The 16,297-nt window shown below is 41.3% G+C and overlaps 1 protein-coding gene across 4 annotated transcripts in view; it reads left to right on the top strand.

Annotated features, from left to right (window-relative positions):
- Positions 1–16,297, top strand: part of Pibf1 (progesterone immunomodulatory binding factor 1) — a 159,496-nt gene that overhangs the window by 97,428 nt on the left and 45,771 nt on the right. For all 4 annotated transcript variants that reach the window (XM_021181398.2, XM_029468942.1, XM_029468943.1 and 1 more), the window contains exon 14: positions 4,946–5,048. In XM_021181398.2, coding sequence (XP_021037057.1) covers positions 4,946–5,048 — 103 coding nt within the window. The remainder of the gene's footprint in view (positions 1–4,945; positions 5,049–16,297) is intronic.

Below are 16,297 nucleotides of genomic sequence, written 5' to 3' on the forward strand. Positions count from 1 at the left end.
CCCTTCCTCCGCCATCTTTCCAGCGCTTCAGCTACTGCGCATGCGCAGCCTCACCGGACGGGGTAGAGAGGCCCGCCTCGACGTCTCCTGGATCATAGAGACGGGACTCTCGCTCCCTCTGGAGGACTCAGGCAGCCTGAGATTCCTTAGCGGCTGTGAGCGTCTGGGAAATGGTCTTGATAGCCAGGATTCCGGCAAAAAACCCCTCCAGTTTCCATCCCATCCCTTCTAAGTTCTCTAGAGTCTGACATCTCTAGATGTCTGGATCCAACCCTTTTCAGTTAGGCTGTAGGGTCTCGAACTCGGCCGCTTGTGAACAATTTAAAGTCATCTGCAGCTTCCGCTAAGGCACGGGCTCTACAGAAGTTCTGTAGCTGACTTTAGACACACCAGAAGAGGGCATCAGATCTCATTACAGATTGTTATGAGCCACCATGTGGTTGCTGGGATTTGAACCCAGGACCTTTGGAAGAGCAGTCAATGCCCTTAACCGCTAAGCCATCTCACCAGCCCTGTTTTAAAATTTTAATGAAGCCTTTAAAATACCTGAAACATGGACATTTGGGGTTGGTTGGTTGGTTTGTTTATCTGAGTCCATTTCTGGGGGCACTGCACTGCTGATTTCCTGTGAGATGATAGCAGCAGATTATGTTTCTCACTTGATGCAGAATTCTAAAGTTTCTGATAAGTGTGTAAGCATACAGTAAAGTATCTTGCACTTTGAGGTCTCCTGCAAGCATAAATAATTGCAGACCTTCTTAAAACAAGCTTTCTGGTACACAATGTGGAAAGCCAGAAGGGCTTATATAATTGAAGTAGATTAAAGTGAGATTAACTTTGTGACATGATAAAACTTGAAAATGTGAAGTGATGTTTTTTTTGAGTAGCAACTATGTGAAAGTAGCAAACCCGGCTTTCTGGTCATGTGCTGTTTGTGCTCCTGCACTGCACGGTGACACGGTACACTCTGTTTTCCTAGTGGATCACTCTTCCTTTGTGCTGATCCAGAGGATGGGAGATAGTGTAGAACAGTTTTCATTTTTAAAGTTTTCTGCCTGTTGGATTTCTCTGATTCTTTCCTATATTTTTTATTTTACTTTTATGTGTATAAGAGTTTTGCCTGTGCATATGTCTCTGCTCTACCTGTGTGTGGTGCCTGTGGAGATCTGAAGAGGTGTGGGATCCACCACCATTTCATTCCCAAACTCTAACACTTTCATCAGCCGTGAATGGGGTTTCTCTCTCACGATGCCTGAACTAAAACCAGGTGCATTCTTATTAGGACACTATCCTTAGGCTAACACTAAAACACTGGCATACAGTTCCTTCCTTCAGTGTTTACATCATCTGATTTTTTTTTTATTTACTTTGTCACTATATCTGCATAAGAGCAGTTTGCTAAACACAAGTTGCCCAAACCAGTGAGCAGTGTAATGTACTTCACTTCCTATCACCAAGTCACTGTCCTCTCAGAATGCTGTTAAACAGGTGACTGTTAACATGTCATTATTTTTAGCATCTCTCATTCCTTAATAGAAAAAAGAGGTTTTATTTGCATAAAAATTTTCTCTCATTTATACTTCTTTGTAAATGAATTTGACTGTGTCCTTTGTTTTATAAGCATTATTACACAAATGTTGTCAATACCTTCAGCATACATTTGTTGATAAATTATTATTTAGAAAGACCCTAAAGGGTATGTTCTGTGAGTAACCAAAATATAGAAACTACACCCAATATGTATATGTGTGTATATATGTATATACATATATACTATATATATGTATGTGTGTATATATGTATGTATATGTATATATATGTGTATATATATATGTATGAAAGGTAAGGAAGAAGATAAAAGTGTGGTTGATAATAATCAGGGTTTTTAATTAAACAGACAAAATTAGAGCTAGTAATGTAAAATATGGAGTTCACAGGCATAGTTAAAACCAACAGATTTAATCCAAAAGCAACATTAAGATATGTGACTACACTTGGGAGGCAGAGGCAGGCGGATTTCTTAGTTCGAGGCCAGCCTGGTCTACAGAGTGAGCTCCAGGGCAGCCAGGGCTACACAGAGAAACCCTGTCTCAGAAAACCAAAAAAAAATTTTTAAAAGATATGTGATATATGACTAAAGCCACTTGTGATGGCACACACCTTTAGTCCCAGCACTCAGTAGACAGAGGTCAGTGGATCTCTGGGTTCAAATCCAACATGGTCTAAACAGCAAGTTCCATCACAGCCAGGGCTACACAGAGAAACCCTGTCTCAGAAAACCAAAAAAAAATTTTTAAAAGATATGTGATATATGACTAAAGCCACTTGTGATGGCACACACCTTTAGTCCCAGCACTCAGTAGACAGAGGTCAGTGGATCTCTGGGTTCAAGGCCAGACTGGTAAACAAAGAAAGTTCCAAGACAGCAAGGAAACAAGGAGAAACTCCAAACTATACAGTTGTTATATTAACTAACAAAGAAAACCTGATCCCCTCCCCACCCCTGAAGGGAGAGGTTTTGTAACCTGAATTGTTTTCTGTACAAAACTATGTCAAATTCTATAACAGGGTTAATATGCAAATTTCATTGTTGATATATAAAGTATTGTTTTTAGAGTAAAAAAATTAATAAAATGTAAACTATGAATTCCTTTATAAGAAGAAAGATGTTTAGAGGTTCTCTAAATTGGAGTGGAGGGTTAAGAGGCATTTAATAAAGAGTGGAAAAAGACAAAGAATGACTGTTTGTGGGGGTGGTAGAAATGGTCTCAAGTTCTGATGTTCTGAGAGCTGCACAACTCTACACTGTAAGTTGGTGTTTATTGTGCTACTTGCATATTGTTATATATTTTAGTACATAATTTGTTAGAGAAGTGTTGTCAATAAATGAAGACTACTTCATTGTCATCTGTAATGTCAACTACTTGGCAGATACCATGCCAGATCAATGAATATTAGATATAGGCACACTGTTGAGATCACTCTATAAACATTTATGAAAAGTTGTATGTTTTACTTTGGATGAACAGTCCTCAGGCATAAATGTGTTAGATGATATTTATTTAAATGAATTCTTCATTTTGTTCTGTACGGTTATTTGGTGGAAAAAAAATTTGTTTTGTTTTTTTGTTTTTCAAGACAGGGTTTCTCTGTGAGCCCTGGCTGTCCTGGAACTCACTCTGTAGACTAGGTTGGCCTCGAACTCAGAAATCCACCTGCCTCTGCCTCCCAAGTGCTGGGATTAAAGGCATGCGCCACTGCTGCCCGGCTATTTGGTGAAAAATTTAAAAACAAACAAACAAAACATCTTGTAGGACTCTGCCAAGTATCTGGGTTTGGTGATTGTCTATGGGATGGATCCCCAGATGGGTCAGTTTCTGGATGGTCATTCCTTCAGTCTCTGCTCCGAACTTTGTCTCTGTAACAACCACCAAACCCAGACACAATGGTAGATTCCATCAAGAGCTTGCTAACAAGAGCCTGATATAGCTGTCTCCTGAGAGGCTCTGCCAGTGCTGACAAATACTGAAGTGGATGCTCACAGTCATCCATTAGACGGAGCACAGGGTCCTCAAGGAAGGAGCTAGAGAAAGTACCCAAGGAGCTAAAGGGGTTTACAGCCCCTAGGAGGAACAGCAATATGAACTAACCAGTAACCCTAGAGCTCCCTGGGACTAAATCACCAATCAAACAAAACACACAGAGAGACTCATGGCTCTAGCTGCATATGTAGCAGAGGATGGCCTAGTCGGTCATCAATGAGAGGAGAGGCTCTTGGTCCTGTGAAGGTTCTATGTCCCAGTATAGGGGAATGCCTGGGCCAGGAAGCAGGAGTGGGTGGGTTGGGGAGCAGGGGGAGGGAAGAGAGGATAGGGGGGTTTCGGAGAGGAAACTAGGAAAGGGGATAACATTTGAAATGTAAATAAAGAAAATATCTAATTTAAAAAAACTCAACATTGTGAGAAGTTCTTTGGATTTTGTGAATTCTCCATTCATAGGTTAAATTGATAGGTTAACTAATATAGAACATGAAAATACAGTGTAGGTCATGAGAGCAGCATGATTTCTCAGCATTACCAGTACTTCTTCAAAAAACCATTGTTTCCTTTCAGTCCTTGGAATTGTTTACCTAGAGAGCAAAGGCTACACAGAGAAACCCTGTCTTGAAAAACCATAACCAACCAAACAAACCAAGGACAGTTATAGAGTGCAGAGCATGGTGGGCTGTGGGTATGTGCCTGTTATCCTAACACTTGGACTAACGTACGGGGAGCAGGGATTGAGGCCAGCCTAGGATCCAGACTTAAAACCCTGCAGGGGATGGGGACATAAAACACTGGAAGGAAGGGGGTTCCTTTCGTACAGACTCTGCCTGTACTGTGGTCGTTCTCCGCATGTTACACGCCTCTTCCACCTCCACATGCAGTGGGAAACCTGTTGGATTATGTTCTGTATTACAAAATTCATAATATTGACTAGGATAAACACTTTCCAAAATGTAAGCTTTTACACGTAATATTCAAGTAATTTCAAATAATAATTTTAATAATTCAGATTTTTGCACACAATATTCAAATAATTTCAGGTAATAATTTCAAGTAATTTGTAATTTGGAAACTTTTGTTAAAATGAGAAAGCTATAAATGGCTCTCTTTTCTGTCAAGCTAGTAACATAATGTAATTCTGCTTCAATGGGCAGGGCCAAAACTATAGTCAAGTAATCCACACTTACCATATGGAAATGTCAGGGTTGTTACTTTCAGAGGTCAGCGTTGGTAAATTCTTGCTCTTGCAGCATTCTTTGCTTTGTATTGCCATTGCTTTCTGTTACTATGTGTGTTACTAGGAAAGGATGGGTCCACTTTCTAGCATACAAATACCTGTTGTGTGTTTAAGCAGCATTCTACTTTGGTGTACATAAGTGCTTTTCATTTTATTTACCTAGTGTCCACTTGGCAAGAAGAGTTCTTCAGTTAGAAAAACAAAATTCATTAATTTTAAAAGATCTGGACCATCAAAAGAACCAAGTAGGACAGCTTTCACAAGAGGTGAGTAGCTGGATCGGAAGACCCAGAAGCATGGCGCTCGCCTCTGCATGCCCTGTTAACACCTACAGTTATTTGCTGAGCACTGTGAAAATAAGCTGGTTGCAAAATGATTTCAAACTTGTAAACTTCACTGAATGTTGAGACTCCTAAACAGCTTAGCGTGTACGGCAAAGCAGAACAGCAGGGAGACTGAATGCCCAGCACGAGGAAGTGTAAAGAAGGCGAGCCAGAGCCTCAGCCTCTGAGAATATCCACTAGCAAAACAACTTTGGCTGATTTGTTGACATGTTTCTCACTGACATATGATTTTTTTAAATACTTGAAATTTCTAAAGTTTCTGTTTAATTGAAAAGACTAATCCTTTTTATTTTTTTTTTTTTGAGAAAAGTTTCTCATATACTATATTTTGATCATGTTTACCCCTCCCCGGATTCCTCCCAGATCTCCCCACTCACCCAACCTTGTGTTCTATCTCCAAAAAAGTTAAAAAACAGAGAGACAAAAACAAATCAAATCAAAAACAATCAAGACAAAACAAATCAAAATGAAACAAGCAGTCCACAAAAATACCCTTGAGTTAGTTTGCTTCGTGTTGGCCAACTACTACTGGCACGGGGCTGCACTGAGTGTGGTTGGCATAGCCAGTGAGATTCTATTCTTTGTGAGTTGTATCAGTTGCAGGTAGTTTCTTGGTTATGACTGGAAGCTTGGCTTAGTTGGTCTTAATATTGCTGTTTTGGCTTACACTTCCATATTGCTGTTCATCATCAAAGGAAGTTAGGACAGGAACCTGGAAGCAGGAACAAATGCAGGCATCATGGAGACGTGCTGTTCCTCGTAACTATTTCAGTCTGATTCCCTATGGAACCCAGTACCGCCAGCCCAGAGGTGGCCTCACCCACAATAGGCTGGGCATTCCCACATTAATCACTAACTAAGAAAATGTTCTTGGGAGGGCTGGAGAGATGGCTCAGCGCTCAAGGGCACTGACTGCTCTTCCAGAGGTCCTGAGTTCAATTCCCAGCCACATGGTGGCTCACAACCATCTGTCATGGGATCTGATGCCATCTTCTGGTGTGTGTAAAGAGAATGACCTTGTACATTGTACTCACATAAAATAAATAAATCTTTTCTTTAAAAATGTTCTAAAGGCTTTTGTCAAGTAGCCTATCAAGAACAGACCACATGTTCACCTTGCCCACTCAGTGTTGGCCCACTGGCTGGAACCTGTGAAGGTCTTGGGCATGCTGCCACAGTGTCTGAGTGCTATATGCATCACCATGCTTGGCTTCTTTGTCTTCTTCAGAGCCTGTCCCTTTGTCCATGTAGTATCTACTGATAAGGCACCTTTAATGGTAAGAGGGTCTCTACGCTAAACTTTGAAATGAGAGTGAGAAACATCCGAGATTAAGGTGGACACAATGGAATGTGGTCAGATGCCAACAATGAAGACAGCAGGAGTGGAGGAGGAGCTCTGTTGTCTGTGCTTACTCGTATCTGTGGCATAGGACGAACCATAGCCTGCCTTTATGAATAACCACCAAGCCTTATGAAGAAAGGTTGTCAGCAAACACTGTTATGAGACTTAGACTGTCTAGGTTTAGTAACACCTGTGAACTTCACAGAGGAAATGTAAAGTAACATTTCATGAACATTTGACTACATGTTCCCTTGCCTTTAATAGAATTGACCTTTGTATACAGTTATGTAAATTTTAATTTTGATTGCATTTAACGACGACCTCACAGAATTCTACAAATTTACTGTTGCTACAAGTCAGTTCTAGCGCATTCCTAGGTACAAGCAGGAGTGACGTCATCAAAGGAAACCCAGCACTAAGGCTCGCATGTAACCCAGCACTCAGTAGGCAAAGGGAAAAAGACTATCATTAGGAGTCCATGGAGAACCTAGGGCACAAAAAGAAACCACTATCCAAAACAATCAAACAAGAAAGGAAAGAAACTGCAGCCCTTGGGAGGGGCTGAGGCAAGGGCATTTCTGTGAGTTTGAGACCAACATAAGTTGCATACCAAGTGCCAGGACTCCTGTTGTGGTTTCATTCCTGTTGGGGTAATAAACACCATGGTGGAGAAAGCTACCTGAGGCAAGGACGGGCTTATTTGGCTTACAGGTTACAGTCTTTCATTGAGGAAAACCAAAGCAGAAACCTGGAGATAGAAACTGGAGCAGAGACCACAGAGGAGTGCTGCTCAATGGTTTGCTCCCAGACTTGTGGTTAGCTACTTTTGTCATCCAACCTGAGCCCAGCTGTCTGCAGAAGGAACCTCCCACCATGGGCTGTTCGGGTCCAAACTCCTCTCCAAGCTGACTGATTGAAACTGACTTCTCTCAGCTTCTCACTGAATTGCTCTGCTTGACCCCAAACTAACTCTGACAATCTGTTGTAATCTCCTGGCTCCTTCTTATTCTCTGGCTAGTTCTGTCTTCACCTGCAACCCTGTCTCTGTAAAACTATCCCAGTAAAACTGTCTCCTCTTTCTATCCCCATCTCTCTTTGTACCTCTTAAGTCACCTCTCTTTCCTGTCTGTTCTTTGTGAGTTGGGCATCTCCTATCTCTGACTCATTCCTTCAATCTTTCTCTTACTCATCATTTTTATGCCCCACAATTCGACACTTTTAAACATGTCTGCTTCCTTCTACAAATCAATTTTACCTTCATTGAATTAAGGTGTGTCTAAATTCTAGCCAGGGAGGTGAAAGGTGTGTGATTCCACCTGGATCGCACAGACCGGGACGGTCTTTGGATGTGGTCCCTTGCCAGAGCAGTCATGTTGCTAGATTAAAATCCCTCTACAAGGCACTCTACCATGAGGGTCTCAACCCCTCTTAAATTTCACCTCTTGGTGTTTATGTTGTTGTTATTCACGTATTTGTTACTAAGCTGAGGGTGGAACCCAGTATAAAGTCCAGAGACAGAGCTATATCCCTAACCCAGATACCACCTATCTTAATACAGTCTCAGTGACAACTTAATTGAAATATGAATTAATGAGGGCCTCTCAACCATAGGTATATGTTTTCAACTCATTTCCTCTGATTTTTTGTTGTATGTTTTGGCTTGATATTGTTGATTGGCAGGAGTTCTCTGTATTCTGGATTGCAGTCCTTTAGCACATAAGTGATTGCAAATACATTCTCCCAGGTTTTGTGTTGTCTTGCATCCTCTTGTTACTGTTCCTTGATGTATGAACTTTTTTTAATTTTGATAAAGCCTAATATCTCATTTTTATGTTTTATGATTCATCATTGGTTTTTAATTCCCAGGTGAAACTTACGTGTCATAAAATTAATCATTGTAAAGTAAACCATCTTACATTCATTCAGAATATGGTGCAATCACTTCTAACTAGTTCTAAGACATTTCTTTTACTACATAATAAAGCCTGCGCCCACTAAGCAATCACTCATACCCACCCCCAGCCTCTGACTTTCATCTGTCTAAACAGACAGACCTATTGGCTTCTCTGTGTGTTTACCTACTCAGCAGCATTGGATAAACAGAATCATACAGGTTCTGACCTTGTGTATCTAGCTTCTTTTATTGAGCTTACTGTTTTCTAGGTTCATCTACATTGTAGCATATACCTTATACTTTGTGACATTTTACTAGTAAATAATATTCTGTTCCATGTATTTGTATATTTACCATAGATTTATAGTTCATTCATTCTCTGATAAACATTCAGGCTCTTCCTACCTTTCTGCTATTGTGAATTATGTTTCAGGAACAATTAAATGTTTGAATCACATTTTCAGTTAAGTGGACATGGGATTGCTGGGCTCAGTTTTGTTTCTGGAAAAACTTTTTGCCCAGGTAAAATTTGAAGTTAGCTGGGCCTGGCAGTTCAGGCCTATAGTTTTCTTACTCAGGAAAGGATTTTAAGTTAAAGACCTACTTGGGTTATCAAAAGAGTATATGGTTAGCCTCAGCACCTTAGTAAGACTTTGTCTAAAAAATTCAAGGAATTCAAAAGAGGACTGGGAATACAATTCAGAGACAGAGCATGTTCCTAACATTAACAAGGCCCCAAGTTCAGTTCCTCTCCAGGAAAGGAGGGAGGGGAAGAGAGGAGGGGTGTGTGAGGCTGACTTCCTTCTGTGCCTCATTCTTACCTAATTTGGGGGATTTGAAAGATGTTTTTATTTCTTAGTTTAACACTGCTTCTGACAAAATGCTGTTCTCCTGACCTTTGTCCCTCACTGAAATATGTTTTCATGACTTTTGTCTCTGTGGTAGTTTTGATATACTTGGTCCAGGGAGTTAGTGACCTTGTCAGAGTAGGTGTGACCTTGTAAGAGGAAGTGTGTCACTGGGGGTGGGGGGCGGGGGGGGGCAGTTTGAGACCCTCCTCCTAGTTGCCTACAAGCCAGTCTTCTGTTTGCCTTCGGAACAAGATGTAAAACTCTCAGCTCCTTCTGCACCAAGCCTGCCTGGACTCTGCCATGCTCCCACTTGATAGTAATGGACTGAACCTCAGAACCTGTAAGGCAACCTCAGTTAAATGCTGTCCTTTATAGCGTTGCCTTGGTCATGGTGTCTCTTCACAGCAACAGAAACCCTAACCTAAAGACTCTCACTAGAACATGTTCTCCTGATCTTTCTCTGTCCCTCACTAGAATGTGTTATCCTGACTTGTTTCTCAGTAGAACAGGTTCTTTGACCTTAGTCCCTCTAGGATATGTTCTCTTGACCTTTGCTCTCACTAGGATATGTTCTTCTGACCTTTGCCCCTCGGTAGGATGTGTTCTCTTGACCTCTATCTCTCGCTAGGATGCATTTCTTTTTTTGTTTGTTTGTTTTGTTTTTGTTTTTTTTTTCGAGACAGGGTTTCTCTGTATAGCCCTGGCTGTCCTGGAACTCACTTTGTAGACCAGGCTGGCCTCAAACTCAGAAATCCGCCTGCCTCTGCCTCCCGAGTGCTGGGTTTCTTTAGCTGCTTTGCAGATTGTTCTTTCCAAGTTGACCTGAGACAGTTTGATGATGATGGGCCTGCTATGGTTTCTTTATTGCTATGCTTGGGTTTTGTTGGATTTTTTTACATGTGAGTGCAGTAAATTTACCTTTTTATTTCCCACTGTCCTTTGTTTGTTTGTTTGTTTGTTTGGTAACTCCAAGGTGATATGTATGATTGCTTAAAGTTGTCCAGAGTCGAGCTAATGGTGTACAGTATATTTTCAGTCTATGTTCTGCTTTTGATTTTATGTAATTTCTCCCCCCTCCACCTCCCTCCCCCTCACATCTCTGTTTCTCTCCCTTTTTTTAAGGCAGGGCTTCTCCGTGTAGCCTTGGCTGACCTGTCACTTGCTCTGTAGACCAGACAGACCTCAAACTCAGAGATCCTGAGTCGGTTGCCTCAGCTTCCCGAGTGCTGGGATTAAAGGTGTGTGCTGCCACCACCCAGCTGATTTTATGTAATTTCTCTTGTGGCATCATGTCCGAATGTTTCTTCACTAGCATATAAACTGCCATTAATTTCACCTACCACCTCCTTCATCTCAAATATTAGGTTAGTTGTCCCTTTATAGAGCTTGTAATTCCCTTATTAAAATTCTCAAACAAACCCTTTCAGGATAGTGAAGAGGATAATTTTTTCACTTTACTTTGATTTTTAAAAGATTTATTAAAATACAGTTTCTCACTATTTGACAATTCCATACATCTATATAATTTATTCAAATCTGTCATAAGCAAGAAGGTAGATACATGTAGTTAGTATAACAAAAGTTACATTATGCTGAGTGTCATCACACAAGGTTCACACTCTAAATTCCTAACTCTGGTCTTAAGCCTAGCTCCCCAAGGCTGATCACCTGTGCGAAGCATCCTGGCTGAAGGTGAGATCCAGGCTCTAACAAAAGCTTCTGATTGCAGGGTCAGGATCCTAGGGGAGTCTCCCCAGCGGGGCAAATCAAGGTGCTGTCTCTCTCCAGATTGGTCTCTGCTGCCTCAAGCCGGGCAGTGGTGGCACAGGCCTTTAATCTCAGCACTTGGGAGGCAGAGGCAGGTGGATTTCTGAGTTCGAGGCCAGCCTGGTCTACTACAGAGTGAGTTCCAGGACAGCCAGGGCTATACAGAGAAACCCTGTCTTGAACCACCTCACCACCACCACCACCCCAAAAAAAAAAAAAAAAAAAAAAAAAAAAAAAAAAACAGATTGGACTCTGCCAAAAAAGAAATCTTGATTATGGTTCATCCTTGAAAAATATCAGTTATTCTAAGTCTAGGACAATATACTAAGAGCCATTTGCAAAATGCTATACAAATCTCACACGTAATCTGACCTTGCTATACAGCTGAGTCATTTTAAAAAGAATTTCTTAGCCAGTCAGTGGTAGAGAGTGCTTTAATCCAAGCACTCTGGAGTCAGAGATAGGAAGATCTCTGAGTCTGAGACCAGCCTGCTCTGTAGAGTGAGTTCCAGGACAGGCAAGGCTACATAGAGAAACTCTGTCTCTTAATTCATTTCTTAGAGATAGAGATATGGAGAGCACCTGCTGCTTTGCAGGGGACCCAGACTTCTTCCAGGCCTTTCATTACAATAGTACTTTGTCTGAACTCTAAAGGCACAGTCTCATAAATATTCTCTATTTTTCTCTCAAGCCTTTCCTGGCTTTTCCATGCTGAGTCTTGAACCGTATTGATCACCTTCATGCTGGTGCTAACTAGCACTCTCCATTGCCTGGCTGCCGAGTGTATCCACCGGGTCTCCTAGTGTCTCTATTTTATAGTCTATTACGGATTCTATAAAGATGAATCAGAAGAGAGCCAGAGAAGTCTTTGGCTTTATGAAACTGTGCTAAAATTTTGTTAAGGAAAGCTGTTATTTTCCTAGCAGTTTGGAAGCATGGCAAATCCGTGTTGTTGACTGCTGACTGGGCTCCACCTGCTGCTACCTGGTGCTTTTGCTCTCCATTTCTGACCTCCTCCCTCATCACACCGTGGGAGCATCAGCATCCCATAGCTGAATCACCTGAGCTGATTTTCACTGAGTGCCTTTAGCAGAGGACTTTTTTGGCATCTTTTTTATTCTTCCTTTAAATACATTTGCTAATATATTTTCATCCTCCATCAGTATGCCCTTTCCTCATAGTTAAATATCGCCCTAATCACTAGTGTTCTCGGTGCCCATCAAATTTGATCTACCTGAGATGTAACATTCTAGATATTCTAGAAATCATTTCATTTTGCCTTACAAAGAGGCCACTGTAACCCTGCCTCTGCAGTTCAGATGTTGCTGTAGTTGTGTGTGTGCCTGTTATGACTATGCTTGTACATGTGTATGTGCTGAGCACGTGCGATCATCCTAGAACAACTATCAGGAGTCTGTTTTACTGTGCAGCCTATGGGATCAGACCCAGGTCATCCTGCTGTGTGGAAATTCTCTTTACTGAGCCTTCTTCACCTTCTCCTCCTCCTGCCTCTTATGGAGTTGGTCCTCTCATATCTGCCCGTGACTCAGTTCTCATACCTCAACAGTAATTCTAAACTATTAATAAAGTCAGTTCCCAAGCCGGGTGTGGTGGTGCACGCCTTTAATCCCAGCACTAGGAAAGCAGAGGCAGGTGGATTTCTGAGTTCGAGTCCAGCCTGGTCTACAGAGTGAATTCCAGGACAGCCGGGGCTATACAGAGAAACCCTGTCTCGAAAAAAAAAAAAAAAAGTTAGTTCTCATCTATAATCTCAGAATTTGGGTGACTGAGGCATGGCTAAGTTGTGAGTTACGGGCCAGCCTAAGCTATGGTGAGAGACCCTTTCTAAAGTAAGCAGACAGACATTAATGAGTATAACGATCAGCCAAGGTCCTAATTTAAGATACAGGTGTGTAATCCTGCCCTCGAGGATTGTGATCAAGGAGGTGGAGAATGAAGCTGAAGAATCATTATTTGTAACAACTCCTAATGAACATTATGCAGGACCATACTTTGAATGGAGACTGCTTACAGTCTTGTACACTTCCAATACACTTGTCTCTTCCATGCCAGTAATTCAAATGCTTTGCCCTCTTCCTCTTATGACTAATCTCCTTCATACCAACATTTTGAGGTTGAGGCTAGACCATGCCTTGTGTAGTGCATCCTTATAATCCAGACCCTTGGATCATGGAAGAGTCAATGGACTACACATAGAGACTCTTTTTTTTTTTTTTTTTAAGAATTTAAGAATCTCAAAACCAAGGCTGGAGAAATGGTTCAGCGGTTAAGAGCACTGTCTGCTCTTCCAGAGGTCATGAGTTCAAATCCCAGCAACCACATGGTGGCTCACAACCATCCATAGTGAGCTCTAATACCCTCTTCTGGTGTGTCTGAAGATAGCTACAGTATGCTTATGTATAATAATAAATAAACCTTTGGGCTAGAGTGAGCAGGGTTGGAACAAACAGAGGTCCTGAGTCCAATTTCCAGCAACCATATAATGGCTCACAAACATCTGTACAGCTACAGTGTACTCATATACATTAAATAAATAAATAAATAAATAAGGGATGGAGAGATGGCTCAGTGGCTTAGAGCACTAACTGCTCTTCCAGAGGTCCTGAGTTCAATTCCCAGCAACCACATGGTGGCTCACAACCATCTGTAATGAGATCTGACACCCTCTTCTGGGGTGTCTGAAGATAGCTACAGTGTACTTACACATAATAAATAAATAAATCTTTAAAAAAATAGAAAATAAAATTAATTAATTAGTTTTAAAAAAACAATCTCAAAATCAGAGTCATAGCTGATAGTCAATTAGCACATACTTGCTTTTGATTATTAAAGTACAGGAAAACATGCAGAAACAGTGGTGAACAGCTGCTGTTCTAAACCCCAAGTTGTTGTCTTGCCTGTCTCCACTCTCCCTACCCTGGGACTCTCCAGGCCTACCTACAGTCCAGCATCCAGCGGAGCACACTAGACACAACAGTTTGGCCCTTTCTCCCAGATCCTAACAACTGAATCCTAAACTTCTTGGAGATGATGATGTCAATAATGTACAAAATGGAACTGGCTTTAGTGGGGAGGAACTCAGCTCAAGATATACCATGGCTAACTCAAAAAAAATAGTTGACTGAAGCAGCCCAAAGCAAGTGCAAGACTGATAGCTGCCCATTTGCCAGGCCTAGCTAGCTGCTCCTCAGAGCCAGAGCCCTGTCGAAGTTTAGTTTAGTCCTGGTCAGGATGAGACTCATTGTTTTGTAACATTTTCCCAAGTGATTGAGAGCACAGCTTTTGCCTAGTGTTAAACATCTAGTAGCCATTTAATATTCCTAGCATGATCTGAAAGAGTAAGATGTGCAAGCAGATGTTATAATCCACCTCTACTTATATCATATGTGTGTAAGTCCACTTCATAGAACACAATACAATCTGTCCCTGATAACAGAGGGCCTGATTTCCAGAAGTTCCTATGAAAAGAAACTCCACAAGAAAAAAAATTCTACATTTAAGAAAAAACACACAGGCAGACTAGGCAATGGTGGCACACATCTTTTATCCCAGCACTGCGTGGGCAGAGGCAGGTAGATTTCTGACTTTGAAGCCAGTCTGATCTGCAAAGTGACTTCCAGAACAGCCAGGACTACACAAGAGACCCTGTCTCAAAAAAAAAAAAAAAAAAGGAAAGGAGAGAGGGAAGGGCGGGGGGAGAGTGAAAATTATATATCTGGATTGTCATCCAAGTATAATTTGACTTAGTATTTGAACGTAAAATATACATATTATTCAGGTACTGATTTCCTCTGAATCATATGTACAGATGTTTGAAACAAAGGAGAAATAACAATTCTATAAACTGTTGTATCATGGGTTTAGTCATGAGTCATGTATTGTATAGTGCCTTAGTCATTAGTTACTAACGCCTTTCTATAAGGAAAAGATTACTAATAAAAGGCAATAGCTGATTGTGAAACTTTTTCACTATGTATTACTGTAAGTAGAAAAAGCCTTTTAAAGCCATATTGGAGAAATTTTTTAATCAGAGGAATTAAATTTGTTCAATTAACTTTTTCAAAAATAGCAAAAATAACACCACTCTTTAGTCTTTTTTTTTCCCCTCGACCTGCTTGCCTATGTTCACCAGGTGGTACACATAAGGCCCTAGAGAGCTGGGAATGGGGGGGGGGGCACAAATATTTGGAAGATTACACACAGTTATAATGACATATGTCCCTAAAACAGTAATGTTGTGGTTTTCACGAGCGTGAGCAAGTCCCAACAGGTATATTTGATACCTTAAAAGTAAGGCTTTTGGCTCATTTTACTATTTTAAAATGAAAGACATGCAGTTGCCGTTGTGAAAAAAATTAAAAATTGAACTAAAGAGTGTAGATGGCAACTGTTACACCTTTTTTGTTGCTGTTGTTTTTTGTTTTTTCGAGACAGGGTTTCTCTGTATAGCCCTGGCTGTCCTGGAACTCACTTTGTAGACCAGGCTGGCAATTCTTTATGCAGTTTAAAATTGGATTGCTAAGTCTTAGACTGCTCACTCTAGACCAAAGTCTACTATAGTCTATAGCTGCCCGCCTGTCCGCCCTTTCCTCCACCTTTGCCCGGTACACCTCAGGCACAGGCAGAAGACTGCACTTTGAAACACAAAGCGACTTGTCAGTTGAATTTATTCAGCCTGGGTCAGTTCTGTGAAAACAAAGTCAAGGCAATTGTTTGATATAATTGACTAAGGAAACTGGTTTTACAGGATAGTAGAACTTAGTTTGGTTGCATATCTGAATGTTTCTAAAGCAGTTTAATAGAGTAAGATTCCAGTGATGTCATGGTGGATTCCAAAGAATGACTATCTGAGCAAAAGAAAAGCACACCAAACCCCACCTAGAGAGGGAAAAATCGTCCTTCCCAGACGTTTGCTTTTCACAAAGCTCCTGCGTTTTCTTCTTCTCCCCATCTACTTTTCTGTCTACTGCCTCTCTGTTCATTCTTTCCACATTCCACAGGAAACATCCCTTCTCCATCTCCCCCCACCCTTCCCTCAGATAATGATTGTGTGTGTGTGTGTGTGTGTGTGTGTGTGTGTACATAGACAAGCATGATGTAGCAGAGGTCAGAGAACAAATTTTTCTCCCTTTGCATGGAGTCATGATCCTGCACTCTGGTCACAACGCTTTCTCTGCTAGGGTCTATACTGGCCGAGCCGCCTCCATAGCCCACGTACTGCTAGGGTCTATACTGGCCGAGCCGTCTCCATAGCCCACGTACTGCTAGGGTCTATACTGGCCGAGCCGTCTCCATA

This window comes from Mus caroli, chromosome 14 (genome assembly GCF_900094665.2).
Source record: "Mus caroli chromosome 14, CAROLI_EIJ_v1.1, whole genome shotgun sequence".
NCBI classification, from domain to species: domain Eukaryota; kingdom Metazoa; phylum Chordata; class Mammalia; order Rodentia; family Muridae; genus Mus; species Mus caroli.